Source organism: Homalodisca vitripennis, chromosome 2 (genome assembly GCF_021130785.1).
Source record: "Homalodisca vitripennis isolate AUS2020 chromosome 2, UT_GWSS_2.1, whole genome shotgun sequence".
NCBI classification, from domain to species: domain Eukaryota; kingdom Metazoa; phylum Arthropoda; class Insecta; order Hemiptera; family Cicadellidae; genus Homalodisca; species Homalodisca vitripennis.
Genome location: NC_060208.1, coordinates 33,694,833 through 33,711,914, shown reverse-complemented (window position 1 = coordinate 33,711,914; position 17,082 = coordinate 33,694,833). Strand labels below are relative to the sequence as shown.

Below are 17,082 nucleotides of genomic sequence, written 5' to 3'. Positions count from 1 at the left end.
CTTCAAGGGTTTCCAAGAAAAAAACACAACGTAATTAGAATTAAGTGCTATTTTGCTCCCTACAATTTATACTACACTTAATGACGGTTAAATAATATCCACTGTATTCACTCAATGATTTCGTGTCGTTTCGTGTTATTCATTTCGTGGGAGTACGATTCCCCATTATAGGTCTCTCAGAACAACACAAATTCCAATTAAATTTAAGTTTTAGTAGTATATATTCCTCAACTGACTGAATGTTTCTTAATAAATAGGTACTGAAACATTGAGATTGGGGAAAGAGATACTTCTCAAACCGTACAAAACCAATACATAGCAACAAAATATATAGGACAGACAGGACAGTAAAAGTTATGAAGCTTCATAGATATAAATATTTAATATTTTCTTATTATGATTTGCACGCACGCATGTTATTATTAGAAACGTAGAAACATGTGAAAATTAATAAATATATGTCTAAATGTGACTCCCTTATAATATTATGTGGCATTAAATAAAATATAAACATAGTATAAGGAAGGCATATTTATCAAGACATATACCATTGGGGTTGTATATTAATTTGAAGAATGCTAGATTGGGAAGAGTTGAAATGAACGTGCAGAGAAAGTGGAGCTGATAAATATTTGGTATCCTACTCAGGTGAAAACTGCAGTTAATTACGGAACAGAACCTCTGCGCATTTGGTGGATCCGGTCGCCCCAAGCGTAAAATGACCATACACAGATTGTTCAAGCATTTGGTGTTGAATTGTATCCATAGCTGTAATTATGTTCTGGGGAAAGCGTTAGGATAAAATTAATTTTTTCCAATAATACTTTTTCATTACCCAAAATAATTATTTTATTTTTTTATTATATAATGCCATTTATCTTTGATACACTTGGAGTTGTTCAGTCATGTATATTAATATGCTAAATCTGTGCAAGAAAACAAGCTGAGATATAATATTTCAGTTTTATTGTTTAGGCACGTTTTGTGATGTTTGAAACAAAAATGTACACATCAACACTTTTGAGATATTTTTAAACATTACAGTTCTTAAAGACGTTTTACAGATATATGATCAAATCAAATCATATCAAATTACTCTTTATTTTCAAATATACAATAATTACAATTCCAAGCATACTACTATGAAAATACCACCACTTGGACTAAGGCCTGTCCGTGACGGCGAGCTCTCATTTAAAATCATGTTTTAACAGAACGGATGATTTTTAAAATATATCCATACAGTAAACAAAATTTAGCTCTCACATCAAATATTACAAAATGAAATAATAGTTATAACAAAAACATATCTAAGCAAGCTGTTGAACATGTTATATAATATGTTGACAAGACGGCAAAGCAACTGAAAGTAGTTATAGTAAAATGTAGTCAATAATAATAATAATAATAATAATAATAATGTTGTCTTTATTTTCATCAAGCGTTTCTCAGTTACATACAGAACAACTGCTTTTCAGAACAACTATCGTCAAATACAACATATACATGAAAATTAAATAGAAATAAATAAATAAAATCTATACATTAAGCAAATTCTGCCTCATCTTATTCTTAAATGTAGCTATTGAACATTGTTTCACGTTTGGTGGGAGGTCGTTGTACAATTTCGGGCCGAAATAAGAGAAGCTCCTCCTTCCCAACTCCAGCCTAACTTTGGGAAAGTGAAGAAGATTCCCATGGCGGGTTCTGCGCTGAGAGACCTCATCCCGAAATGAGAGCTTCTCACTAAGGTACTGAGGCTCCTGATTAACAAGAGCCTTGTGGACCATGCAACACGTCATGACCCTGCAGACGGTCTCTACCGACATCATCCCAGCGGCATCTCTGTAAGGAGAGACATGCTCAAATCGTTTCAAATTAAAAATGAAACGGATAGCAGAGTTTTGCAACTTTTGAATGCGATGCATGTCTTCTCCAGAAATGCTATTCCCGTAGGCTGGGAAACAGTAGGCGAAAACGGACAGGACTAGTGACTGCATGATACGTAGCTTCGCAGACTCAGGTAAAATATCTCTAAATCTGTAGAGTCCCCTCAGTCTACCGAGTGCTCATTGACAGGCATGCGTGACATGGTCAGAGAACGTGAGGCCACTGTCTAGCACAACGCCAAGAGTTCTCGCCCTATCAAATACAGCCAAACTCTGGCCATCGAGCCTCACCATCACTCCTCTTTCACTGAGGGACTGCACAATGTTGTGTGGCGCCGTATGCAACACAGTGCACTTGCCTATGTTTAGTTTCAGCCCATTCGCCATTGACCACCCCAATATTTTTTCAAGGTCGACATTGATCATATCAATGGCTGACACCATCTGCGATGGCTCATAAGACAAGTGCAGCTGCGAGTCGTCAGCATACAAATGAACTGTGCAATTTTGCACACAGCTTGGCATATCGGCTGTGTACATATTGAACAGAATAGGCCCTAGGCAACTACCTTGAGGAATGCCTCGATACTTCACAAGCGGGGTTGATGTTTCACTCCCTAAACGCGTCCCGTCAATAACGGCAAGTGGGAGTGAGAAGGGACTCAGCGTTTTCACAGCCGGCCATCCGCAGCCAGGTAGTAATCAGTTGTTTGAACAGACCGGTTGATTCGGCCCGCAGGTCCCTTATCACTGGAGGTAAACGCCTGTACAATGAATTCGCCACTTAGTAAGAGTTGTCAAGTTCACAGTCATCTAGATGACAGGGGACCACTCGCTACCCCCCACAACGGCCCTGGTGGGGTAGCTGTGGGTGGTTAGACTGAGTACCACCTCCCTGTGCCCATAGGTGTAGACCATCACATTCCTGATATATAACTGATGGATCGTGAGAATGTTTGATTCTATAAACAACTGATTTGATTAAAAACGTTTAAAGCTGCCTTGAATATCGATTTCTGAATAACATTTAATGGAACAATAATGGTTTTGAACGATCCTCCCCACGCTATGATTTCGTACTGTAAAATATACTGAAAATATGAAAAAATAAACAGTTTTTTAATTCATTATAATTAATTTAAAATTTGCCTTAAGTGGTAAAACACGTTAATCATGTCCTAAGTTTATGTTTTAAATAATTAATGTGCGGTTCATTTCTAAGGTTTTGTCAAAATTGTGATGTAAAATTGTATTTATTATCTAAGTTTTAAATGTAAAAGTGGTTGTTTGCGGATGTCGGATTACGGAGAGGTGAAGATAAATAGAAAAACAGAAATACTGTAATCGTATGAATATATAGTAATTGAACATAATACACTATTACAAAGCACAGATACATATTTTTGTTTGCATATAAAACTGAATTACTTGTTGAAACCTTTTTCGGTACAAAGCGTAAAAGATAAATCATTACTATTGCTTATATAAAACAGTTATGGAGGCTACTTTAAAATATGTTAATAAAAAAATACGTTATACTAGTATAAAAGGGATAACGCCATTACACCTCGGATGGAACTACTCTGACATCATTTTGACGTGGCACTTAAGGGGGTGTAATGGCAGGCCAGGACCGGAACTATTTCCCCCGGGACATGTAGAACCATCTCTGTACATATACCTCCAGAGCCTGGTCGTGTCCAAGTACCGGAACTGCATCCCCTGGGGCTCTAGTTCCAGTGCTGTCTGTATTAATTATAGCATTCACCACATATCTCTAGTAACTAATGCTCTATATTTTAATAAATAAATATATTAAATAAATCACATACAAATGAACATATTAGTATTACTTTTAGTGTAATTCTTGGAGGAAAAATTAAACTTCAAACTTAGTATTCTCTAATATTTTTTTATTTATTTTACAAACTTAAAACCATGGCAGTTGCAAGAAAACGTCTATTTTATGGTGATGAGTTTAGCAGTTTATTCAGTGTTTAAACATGCTGGTTAAATGAATATTATGAATAATTCAGATTTGCATTCGTAAACACTCATAGTTTATCTTGTTTTATTATACAATACTATATTAATATTATTGTATCAGTTTGTAAGTTTTTATAGATGATTATTTTTTGAATAAAAAGGAGAAGCCGACCCCCTTTTAAGCCTTATTCTGCCCGTCCTCATGGACCACTGGCCTGTGCGAGGATCCTATTAAACAGAATAGGTGGGGGAGTCGATACAGTACAATGTCAATGGTACTGATAAAAGGTGCAAGGGTCAGACACATGATTGGAACCACTTATATAACCAATTTACACTTATATAAGTTATGTAAACTACTGACACCTGCGTAAACGATATTTATGCTTCTTAAAATAATGAAATAATTATTATAAGATCAATATATTATGAAGACGAAAAGAAAAGTAAAATATGAAATGTAACAACATTAAAATGTAACCGAATTCTCTTAAGTATTTTATTGCTTTGGCAACCAGATTAAAAAAAATTGTTGTTGAGGCGCCTGTACTGTTGCATATGTGCAACAAAAGACAACAGGTAACACGCCTGTATGTTGCTTGTTGTCGAGATGCAACCTAGTAGTAGGAAACTTACTCCAGACACAGACTGTACGAGCTAGTAGTAAGATGCTTACTCCAGACACAGACTGTACGATCTAGTAGTAAGATACTTACTCCAGGCACATACTGTACGATCTAGTAGTAGGATGCTTACTCCAGACACAGACTGCACGATCCAGTAGTAGGGTGATTACTCCAGACACAGACTGCACGATCTAGTAGTAAGATACTTACTCCAGACACAGACTGCACGATCTAGTAGTAGGAAACTTACTCCAGGCACACCTGTACGATCTAGTAGTAAGATACTTACTCCAGGCACAGAATGCACGATCTAGTAGTAAGATGCTTACTCCAGACACAGACTGTACGATCTAGTAGTAGGATGCTTATTCCAGGCACAGACTGTACGATCTATTATTTCGTTCATGGAGACCAAATGCTTAAAGGTGACTTCCGAACTACCACCAATGGCCGGTCAGGCGGTCTGCTTGTAAAGACAGGTAGCAGTAGTTACACTTGACGTTGCTTAATAAGGTTAACTTGCGATAACCGCCGTACCCGCTACACTGTGCTATCTTGGAATATGTTGGTATATTGGATGTTTTACAATTTCAGTAATCGTTGGACGAGCAGCAGCTAAAGAGATTAACACTGCAATACTCGTAATACAAATACATTGACAAACGGAAACACAGTTCATGATCACGTTCAGTACACCATGTATTGATTTAAACCGTGTATTGCATTTAGAACTGGACACATGTATTTTAGGAAGATTTCATATAAATCTGACTATTACGATTGGCCTCACAAAGGAATTTCCGGGAGATCGATTTGTGTAATCTCGGATTATAAACCACAGAATCCAAAACCACCATTATCCAAATATATACATACATTCATATATGTTGGGAAGAGTTCGATGGCCAGTAATAAGCAATGAAACGTTTCAAGATAGAGGTCATTCGTATTCGAGCAAAAGTTTTTTATCGAGATGTTCAAAAGATAAATAAATAGATGCTGTACATAAAATTGTCAATGATTTCAAATCAACATTTTTTTCAAGTTAATTTTTAATATATTTTTAGGTTTCAAGATGGTCGCCGTTTAAAATTATAGAAGTATGTAATTGGACCATTAAAAATGATTATGTTTACAAATAACATTTCGGATTAAATATACCTGTATCAGTTCAAAGTTTTTACAAAGAAATATACATTGTTGTAAAATTTATTTCATTATGTATTGTACTTTTTATTTATGGAAGGAATGTTTTATTATTAATATTTAGCTGTTCTGGCGGTTATCTTGATTTTGGCTCTATAAGAGCGATATTGAACTTCAAAGAACTTTACCACTTTATTTTCGAAGAAGAATTATGGCAGGTATATAATGACGGTTTTTATATTTTTATATATTTTTCTCGGTTATTCAGAAAAAATATCAATACTTTCTTATATTTCATCGTTTTAATACCAAAAATATACACATTAGGTAATAAATAATAAAAAAATATGAGTTTGAATCGTATTAGGCATAGTTTTAAAATAATACATCCACGGTAACTCTGCAACAAAAGTACGCGTTAAAGGTTTAAAGTTGTACTTGTTTAGTAACAGTAAGGACTTTTACTACAGTCTGTTGAGGTATTTACTTCAATTGTAATTTTTCATTTAGAAATTTTATAATCCTGATCACTACAAGTGCTGCACATTTTTATATTCAATAATAATAAGAATCTGCCCATTTGATCATAATTTATTATTTATAATCTTCAAAATGTATTACTCGTACAACGGCCATGACATGTTAGTTAAAGCTGGCTGGAGGCTTGGTAATCTAATCTTCCCTTGAAGTGATGAGTTTTGCATACTTTCCTGTATTTGAGTGTGGTAATGATTTCTAGAACTAAATTTTTGTGATAGCCAGGACAATTAGTTTAATAAAATTAAATCATGTAAAATGTATCACTATACTTTTTATATGATTTTAAAATATTAATTAATTTCTTTAAATAGGCTTGCCCTAAGCAAATGATATTTCCAGGTGCACTTAATTCTTTAATAACACAGTCCTTTCACTAAATAATATTGTACTATTAATTACGTAAACTTTATTCATCTATATGCGTTGTATTTTTATTAATATTAGATTTTTATCTTTAAGCATAATACACTACATGGATAATACATAATGCATAAGGAAAAATGTTATTATATCAAGATTTGTAGAAAAAGTTTCCTCACTGAATAGTATAAATATTAATTTAAATACCCAAGCAGCATATTTTAAGTTATACTTTAATTGCAAACCGAACTAAAGGTTCATGATGAGTATACACCTAGAAATATGGAGCATTAATTTATTTCGTGTATGCTTTTAGAAAAAATGTACTGAAGTAAACATGATTGAAGTAAATGTTAGGCAACATTTCAGATAATGGTAAGCCTATAGCAAGTCTGTTGTGTTAAGTGTTACATTTAATGCAAACTGAAAAATAGTCAAGCAGCTCCTTGAAAAATGCAACCCTCTCCGGAAGTATAAAAATGCTTTTTTAGTATATTTTTGTACTGTGATGTCGGTGATAAGACAATTTATATATAGATTACTTACCTAGTAGTTTAGGAATTTATAGGTAATTTTCTGTGCTTTGAGCTAAGATAAGCAAACGAGCAATGTTTACATATAATCAGTAAATATTGGAAAATATTAAACATAAGGAAAATATTTGTGGGAAAGAAACCATTCGTCAACCACACACATTTTTGTACAGGTTGAGATGGAAAAGTATCGAAAGATTAAAAATATGAAACAGTAATTTTTGTAAGCTTACATATTCCTAGCTTGATATTATTAAATATGCCTGTCAGACACGTGAATATACTACCATCACACAACTATATATAATTATAGATAAAACACTTAAAGTCTCTCTTTGGTAATCTGTACATGGTTAAATGTCGCTGATTTAATATTCATTTAGGTTTCTGAAGATCGGTATAATATATGGCAATCTAAGAAAAATATGATATGAGAAAAGGTGTCTTCTCAATACTGGTGCAACTGTATTTTATTACTAGGAAGTGTAATATTTCAGCATTAGCAAATGCTGGATTGATGATGAAAATAACAAGGAAAATATTTAAAACATATTATAATAATATTAAGAATCAATCACTGGATTGCTTGACGAAATTAAGTGCTTGATTTGCCCATAGAGTAGCCTCAAAGATAATAAAAATAAATTATAATAAATTCAGTTATTGAGATTTGATATCTGTATTCTAAACCAATTGAAACCTGCAATAAATAAAATTGTAATTCATAAGCAGCGTAGAATAAATAAATATTTGTCATCCCTTATATATAAAAAGATGTTACTATGTGTACTGTTGGTTCATAATATAAAAAAGTGAAAATTGTAGATTGGCTCTTTCTAATATTAAAGTGGTTAATGTCAATATTAACATTAACATAAGAATATTAACATAAGAATATCTTCTAGTGACCTTACCCATTTCTAAAAGCGAAGAAATACTCATACTGGGATGTAAAAAAATCTAGTTCTGTCAAGATTTGTAATAGTAGTTATTCTATTTTTCTATAAACGCATATTTTTATGATATTTGAAATCGGGTTTTAGCTAAAAAATTAAATCAATAACTCAATAAATTAAAATGAACAATCATATAAAAATATTATTTATTGCAATTACAAGAAATGGTTTAATTTGTAGGTTTCGAACTGTTGTTTTCAAAATCCTTCAACTCCAAATGCCATCTAGATTGAAACACGTTCATCCCAATTGGATCTGTCAAGTTGTAGCGCTTAGAAAATTCTCTTAGAGAAAACGTTTCTCTTTGCTTAAGTGTATCCAATTGTATCTCCTTACGTGTCAGTTCACCGAGTTGCTTGTAGATGAAAAAGAAATATCTATGAGTGCCACTATCTCGGGCAGGCCAAGGTCGCAGATAGCGTACGAGGACATCTCCTGAAGTTACGTTGCTCCCTGGGATATTACTCACTAACCAATGGAGAAACTGCTTATCCTTATCCTGGGTAGAGAAATCTGGATCCAACATTACTAGAAGGTATAGATCAGCAGGGTCTGCCGTGTAGTTTACTACCGGCTCCTTCTTTACATACAACGGTGACAGCACGTTGCCCTGGTCTGCATGGAAGATGAAGTTGATGGTGTCGAATGTCGCAACACCGAAGTCAGAGTGGTAGGTAATGTCTAGATAGAACATGTGGTTTAATTTGTCCAGAACGTCTGGAGTGACGTTAAGCAGAGGGACTACTCTGCCGCAGCATTCCGGGTACGGCTTGGAGTTATCCATGATAAACGTCCAACCTGCTGGAGACCCCTCGAGGGCACATCTGTAAAGAAACAAAAAGCAAAAGATGTAAATTGTACCGATTAAGCATAAAGTACGCTATAAGGTGCATTAGATCATCTAACCTAGTCCAGATCTGTATGGACTACGAATATTGAAATATAATGTTTTTTCAACTACACATTTTTGAACCCAAAACTCAGGCACATTAATTTTTAGTATTGAATGCCTTACGTTTATTTAACTGCTGTTAATCGTATCTACAGAGTGTACCAAACGCCTTAAAACATCTTTTTACATTTGTTTTATTATAACTTATTCCCACTTTTGGAGGAACAACAGTCTATTCTAGATGCCCTAATATATGCTTACTAAAAATAAAAAAAGACACTTTTCTTCCCATTAAAAAAAATTGAAACAGTTACATTAAGAAGGTATAAAATAACAATATATATAATAGTTACTTATGACGAGTTGCACGTTAAATAGAGCTCAACAAAAAAGTATATTTGGTACTTAAAGTTTTGCTATATTTCCAGCGTTGTGAAACAAAAACTAATTTTATAAATGTAAAACATATTTTGTTAATAATCTAAGTAAATTGTACCTTAGCACAATACTACGCGGCACACTGGTGTACTGTATCTCTATTATCATCAAATAAGTTCGCATATGGCATATCTAGTCATTATTATCACTCATTATTACCCATTAAAAATTCCTTTTTGACTTTAGTCTTTAAAATTGGTATTTGAATTTACTGAAAAACGTATTACAATTGTTCGCATGACCCCAGCTCGTCCTTCAAGTCCTAAAATTGGGCCAATACACCATTACAAATAGTGGTTATAGACATTTATAATCCGTTTCGTGATGATTAGAAATTTTGATAGATAACCTTGCTAATTCACAAGACCAATACACCATTACAAATGGTCATTATATCTAATACCTAATCCTTTTTGTGACCATTCGAAATTTTGATAGATAACCTTGCTAATGTCACAAGACCAATACACCATTACAAACGCTCATTATAGACATTTCTAATCTTTTTGTGATGATTAGAAATTTTGATAGATAACGTTGCTCATGCCACATGACCAATAAAAGACATGATTTTGAGCTTGCCCATTATTTACATTGACATTATCGTTGAATTGCAGATGAAAGTAGAAACTTTCATCACCTGTATGTGTTTGAGATCCACGTCGTAACTATCATAAGCTATATACCTAGAGTTAAGTAAATTTAAAAAAAAAATTACATTGCACTTTTTCTGTAAATGGGAAATAATAACAGAACGTAGTTACTAAAACATCTTTTTTATTTATACATTTTGTAATCGTTACGAGTAAAAACTATTTGTTTTTTTTATTCATGTGCAACACTGCAGGGGTAACTATTTTACTTTTGTTTCTAACAATTTTCGTATTGGGACAATGTTTAAAATTATTTTGAATTCAGAAAATGTGAAGAAACAGATTTTATCTCACATTCATTAGAATAGGGGTATATAAAACAATTGGTTCTGATCAATACAGAATTTTTTCGAAATTAAAATAGAGTGAATTGTTTTTGTACAACACATTTTGTTTTTAAATGCCGATAAATGTAATAAAAACAAATTTTTATCGTAAACAGGACTTGGACAACTTTAAAATAGGTGTAGCACAAACTATGTTGCATTTTTTTAATTTTCCTAAACTCCAAAAGTATAACGTTTAGTTGTGTACACGAAAAATTCACCTGAGTTCATTGTGGTAAAAAATTTAAGTACTGAATTAAAACTAAAATTGTATTCCACTCCAAATGTTTATCAATTTTTTTGTAGTACAGATGATATGATATACATTACATAAATTTTTTCTCCTTTTCCTTTGCCTATGGCATTATTTTGAATGTTCCAAACAGATAATTGAATTAAAAATGCTTAAGTCTGTGTGCATGTATGTTGAGTTATAGTGGATAACTTAAGGGTGTCTGAAATATAGATTTATTTTTTAATTATAAAATAAACATTTTCTACATCCGTTATATGTTCCTATTTTATTTACATTTATTACACACAATATAGGTTTATTTCAACTATAATTGAGTAACTTACTTACATTAAAACATAAAACCAATATAATTGAGTATTTTTATAATTCGTTTCTGTCTATCTATCTGTCTGTCGGAATGATATCTAAAAAGGGAACTGGCGTATATACGTGGGATTTCGCAAGAAGCTTCGATTCTAAATAAGATAAGAGTTTCAATTCTATATATGAGTTTGATGATGGTGCGTGTCACTCCATGGGCATTGGCTGAGCGTTAGCGAATGTACTTAGATTTGTCTTCTTGTTACCTATAATGGCACCGAGAAAATAGTACAATAAATAGATTTGTGAACAAACATTAGGTACACCGTAAAGCTTTCAAACATGTCACATATAAAGCTCCACTCTAAGTATTCCAATACCTACACTATTTTATACTGACTTGGTGTTTAGACTTTTAATATATAATATTAAACCCAATTTAATGAACAAAACCTAAATCTATCATGTGGCATGATATGTTAACAAAGATTTACATGTGGACTTAAAATTTTACATGAAATTTCATTTCTACATGTGTAATTTATATGATGCATAATTTTCGAATAATTTTATTTTTTGCTTGATCATACGTCTATTTGTCCGCTGAACATATCAAGAATAAAATAAGTTACAAATTAGAAATTTTGCATGCAATCTCACTGAACCCTCTTACGATACCTGTTGTCAAAAGATTTTAAAGTAATACACTAATACTAATTGCAAGTAAACAGTAATACAATTTCAATAAACTTACGCCCCAACGGACCAATGTTCGTTTCCAAGACAGATGTACTGGAAACACTGCCCTTTGAAGTTGTGCTGCTCTCCAATGTTCACTATTTTGCCATCTACTTCGCACGGCTTTACTGAAATAAAAAAAAGAAATATATATATTCTTTGCTTATAGTCGTTTTTGACAAGGAAATGGAAGTTTTGACAAAGTAAGAAGATAAAAAAAATGGTAATTATCATATTAACGGCCGGGGCGGAAAAATACGAGTTTTGCGTTAAAAACTTATTGGAATCGTCATATAGAACAAAAAAGTATAAGGTTTGATGGGGTGGAAATGAGAAATAACGAAGTTCTAGAAAATGAAAAATTAAATAACTTTTTAGTAATATCTCCATGTTCTACATCCACGTCTAGCGTCACGTGACCTTTTCTGGCCAATGATTGAACCTCGTGATGACGTCACCGGTTGCGCCGCCATCTTTGTAAACGTAAATGAAAAATAATACAGAAATGAGCAGAATTTTTATAAAAATAAATGTTTTTCTTAATTTCGAGAAAAAAATTAATTACGAGTGCCTCCGGCCATCAGCGCGGGGCAGCACCGACGGTGCTGCCCCGCGCTGATGTCAATAAAAGAAAAACATCCCTCGAGATAGTACCTATCAGTAAAATATAAAATACTAGAGGGGCTGATCAAAAATATAAATTGAAATGTAATGCAAAGGCAATTATGTAAAGTTAAAAAACTAAATAAATCATGAAAAACTCAAATATATACATGGATCAGAGAACACATACCATTAGTGTGTTGGCGGATACAGCTGAGCAGCAGCAACACAAAAAAGTCGTCTATCACAACGAAACGACAAAGTCTCCCGGTTTAAAAACACCACTCGACCGCACGACGAACACATACACTCATTTTTAAAAATTCCATGTTCAATTAAAAAAGAGATAATTTCGTTTTGGTTAAAACGTAAACTCTTTACGTGCCCTACGAAACACTCCGACACACACAATTCACTAGGGTTGGTTGAACTAGTGGATGGTTGATTCATCATTGTAAACGCACTCACTCAATCCGACCTACTGAACACGATATCTTGTGTAGAACTGACCCATGCCCCGGAGAACTCAGATAACAGGTACGTTATCAGGCTGCTATCAGTCCCGGCCGCAGATAATAATGGCGCAGTGTAGTGGGTACGGCGGTTATCGCAAGATAACCAGATCAAGCAACGCCGAGCGTGGCTGCTGCTTGGACAGGTGACCGCTGAGCGATCCTGTCCTTGCAAGCGGCCCGCCTGCCCGGCCATTGGTGGTGGTTCGGAAGTCACCTTTAAGCCGTTGGTCCCCAGGTTAAGTGTTAGAGAGGGCTTCTTAGCCCTAACTTCGCCTGGTAAAATAAGACATTCTTTACTTTTTTGCTTTTATAATATTCAAGTAAACAGATTATCCAGACACAGCACACAAACTGAACATTAAAACATTAGGAACTTAACCACTTATCAATATACCCCCTAAAATCATGTTATTTGTCATTTGCACCCCATAGTACTATATATATTTTTTGTTCAGGAGGGTGAGCAGAATACGTTGGTAACGTCAAATTCGTGATTTGCCGCCCCGGCGTTTAATCTTACTGGTACGAAAAAAATTACTATGGTTGAGTGGTATATTTACTCATTAACTATGTTATATATTGACACATTTTTATAACTTTTAAATGCTCCAAATTTAAAATATACTCTCTATTATATTTGTTTTCTTTCTATATACTTATTAAAAACTGACACTGTATTTATTCCATTTTCACTGACTGATTCATATTTAGTGTAGCCAATACTTACATTCTTCGTTTGAAGTCATGTTTGAGCAGCACGATGGAAAGGCTTGCGGATTCTTTCCTACTTTCACTTTCCAGTCTTCTACATTTTCATTCAATACATCCTTACACCTGAAATATGACCAACCATGTATATCGTACAGTTTAAATCGATAATACATGAATTTAAAACAGAGTTTTTTATGTTAAATCTTATCACAAGATAATGTGATAAATGTAATAGGTAAGTTTTTTCCGTTACCTTCGACTAGTGTTACTCTATTCTCTTCAAAGGGTAGTTGCTAGTCCTGTCTGTCGGACCAAATCTACCCTACTGAAATCTCAGATTCAAACTATGCATTCAATAAACATTCATAAAATAAAAAAATAACATTCATAAAATGTTTCTCTATTAACATAGCACGTGAACAAGAAATTAAGCAGCTCTGTAAACTCATCAAAACGTTCCTAAAAATTGAAAAATAAATATAATGCAAGCGAGTATTAATGATCTCTTAGAGAAAATGGAGTGAGACAGCAAAAAAGGCATGAAACAGAGTACCCGAGGAGGACACCAGTTTAATCACAATATACAATAAATGGGTTGAACATAATCGAAATAATAAATACTCGCTTTTCAAAATCTGAGTATGTGCAACTTCTAAGGAAGATGTAAGTAATAACTTAAATAGTTGTACAAAAGACTACTTACTCTGTAGTATTGTATGTATTATTCCCTAAGCATGTATGGCCTAAACATTCCTCATTATCACTCCAGACTTGTCCTTCCTCATAAACAGCGTTTCCTACTGGACAACGACTCACTGAAAGAAAAGCACAGGTAAGATAAGCCAGTTTAAATAATTAATAATACAAATATTTATTAGTGTTGGGCATTTTAAGTCACTTAATTCCACTATTGTAGTGCCTGAAAACCTTAAAACGTGAAAACAAAATTGTTATGTTGAACTTCCTACTTCTCAGCAATATTTGTTGAATAATAAACCATAGTTATAAAATTTGATTTTATTCGTCCTTCATCGGTGAGTTTTGAACATTTGAGCAGTGAAAAATGCCTCCCTGTACAACTATTTAATATCTAAAAACGGAGTCTAGTCTCAAGTAATCTGCGCTGTCTAGGAAAATTATCTCTAAATATTGTATATAAATATTGTTAGTTTGATTATTTAAGCACATATGTGACAGAAACGTTAAAATACAATATATATTAATAGTTCAAAGTAAGGGATCTGTAGTGTAGTGGTAGCGCACATTCCCATCAAGTAAAAGATCCAGTTAAAGTTCCGACAAAGCAATTACGTTTTGTGATTTAATATTTATTGAAATTTCAATAGACTGTTCCCGTTTATAAACAAAATGTAATACATAATTTTTCAAATATTATTTGTATTCCAGTAAACATTATATCTCAAAAATACCCGAACCCGGATACGTCATCAAACGGGCTAGAATGTTACCACTACACCACAACGTCTTTACTTTTTAAGATTCCTTTTTTCTGTCACATGTTTACATATACACAATCTAATATACATATAATTACTTGCAAATAACTTGGGGTAATCCGCCGTGTTTTGGGATAATGTCCAAAACATGTTAGTGCACTTAGGCGTGCACCTGATGAGACAATTAGAGTACACTCTTTTCTTCATGTAGATTACACTCGATTTTGCTGTCTCTTATGTTAAAATGATGAAAAAGTGTGCTTTGAGTTTCTTTGTTGCAGGCCTCATCCGGATCTCTTCATACAGTCACTGGTTCCAGATTTTAGGGGTCAAGTCTATGACAGCGTCAGTTCGGGCGTTGTGATAAGCGAAAGGGGCAAAGGAGCTAAATTCAACATTTATGAATTTAGATATAGTGAACAAGCAAACAAACGTGGAAGTTTATAATTAATAAACAGCATTAATTTTGTTATTAGAATCTCTGATTGTTATAGTTCGAATGATTTTATTTAGTGTTTTAAAAACAAAGTTATTATAACCAATTAAAAAAAATCAAGAGTTACTTTGTATAAAATGTAGATATTACATGGATATGTTTGATAGAGAGTTAATAAAAAAAATCAACGACCTAAAACTAAATCTTTAAATCGTTTAAACCTTATGTAAAAACATAATCAATTTATCAATATTTCATAATGAATATTGAGAAATATTACGCGCAAGAATGCATTTTTAATACTATAATTTGGATACGAAGTTCCTAAAAACTTGTTTGACTATTTGGTATACGGTATCGCATAGCGGTTTATGGATTCTAAACATAATTTTGTAGTTTTATACTTTCCATACAACACTTTCAGCCCCAGACGTCTATGTTACAGTACGTGTAATAGTTATTAACATGAGTCAAAGTGTGGGGCTGAGAAGTGTTAAGGGAAAGTATTAATCAATATTTATATGCACAGTTTTACATTGTAATAGTAAATAATTGTATATATTTGCGCGATGTAAATATATAAACTGTTCAAAGGAGACAATGATTTTCATAAATTAATTAACTGCACTCATAGCATACAAAACATTGACCTAATATGAATGTCCCAACAATTACGTCCTAATAATAAATACTACAATAATTTTTATTATAGTATTTTCATGTATGGAAATACTACAATAATAATTATATATATATATATATATATATATATATATATATATATATATATATATATACAATGGAAATACAACAAAATGCAATACTATACGAAATTATGATGAACAATGGCAATGTTACCTGATTTTCCAACAGCAAAGGTGACCCACAAAGTAACAAATATAAGAACTGTCATCTTGCCTCCAGAGAGCGTCGACCTCCGAGCTCCAAACTGACCTTCTCTACAGTTAACGAATACTGCGAACCGGTTCCCTCTCTTGTACCAGCAAGGTGACTGAACTCTTATGCCTCAGCAATCGATTATATGCTTGGCAGTTCAGGCACCAATGTTGAAGTAATGTTTCAAAATATACATCCTAATAATATTATAAATGCTAATGTGCCTTTGCTTGTTTGTTTTGTTATCACACGCAAAATAATCAACTGTTTGTACTGAAATTTTACATGGACATTCTTGCGGTTCCTGATATGAATAGGCTTATTCATATTTCGAAAATACCTCCGGGCTACACCTACCTGCTATTTAAAGTATGGAAAAATCCCATCTCTATCTCAAAAGTATTAATCTCTATCTGTAGTATTAATTTGAATGAGCCTACCAAATGTAATCAACTGTTATGTGAAAACATTTTTTGTTAATTTAAATTTGTTTACATTTATAATGGGAATGATTTCTAATAATTAACCATAATTTTGAGTGCTCTTCTAGATTTCAACGATTAGACAAGTACTAATCTACCTTATAAAATGTCCTACAACATAAAAAGTTCAGAATTAGATTCCAAATAATCCCTTGTGAAGCAGTTGACCAGATTGTACTAGATATAAACCTCGCTGGTCTGTTCTTTTAAACTAAAATAACAATTCCCAGCTCTAAATGTTGTAAAGTATTTAAAAACTTATACTATAAATTTCAAGACTGATGTAAAACTCATCTTAGTTCTCTTTTGACAGAAGTAGGCTTCTCTTATCTGTGCTATATA

The 17,082-nt window shown here is 33.1% G+C and overlaps 1 protein-coding gene across 1 annotated transcript; it reads right to left on the bottom strand.

The window, feature by feature from the left end:
- Nucleotides 1-8,152: 8,152 nt before the first annotated feature.
- Nucleotides 8,153-16,320, bottom strand: LOC124356237. The gene is made up of 5 exons (XM_046807422.1): nt 16,220-16,320; nt 14,172-14,283; nt 13,485-13,591; nt 11,656-11,767; nt 8,153-8,860 (listed from the first exon to the last, which is right to left on the bottom strand). Exons 1-5 carry the CDS (start codon nt 16,272-16,274, stop codon nt 8,206-8,208), a joined length of 1,041 nt encoding a protein of 346 aa, XP_046663378.1. The 5' UTR covers nt 16,275-16,320; the 3' UTR covers nt 8,153-8,205.
- Nucleotides 16,321-17,082: the final 762 nt, after the last annotated feature.

Coding starts and splice junctions, on each gene's coding strand:
- LOC124356237 (XM_046807422.1), bottom strand. CDS start 16,274: ATGACAGTTCTTATATTTGTTACTTTGTGGGTCACCTTTGCTGTTGGA. Junction 13,592..14,171: donor AATACATACAATACTACAGA/GTAAGTAGTCTT, acceptor GTCATATTTCAG/GTGTAAGGATGTATTGAATG. Junction 11,768..13,484: donor CATGACTTCAAACGAAGAAT/GTAAGTATTGGC, acceptor TTTTTATTTCAG/TAAAGCCGTGCGAAGTAGAT.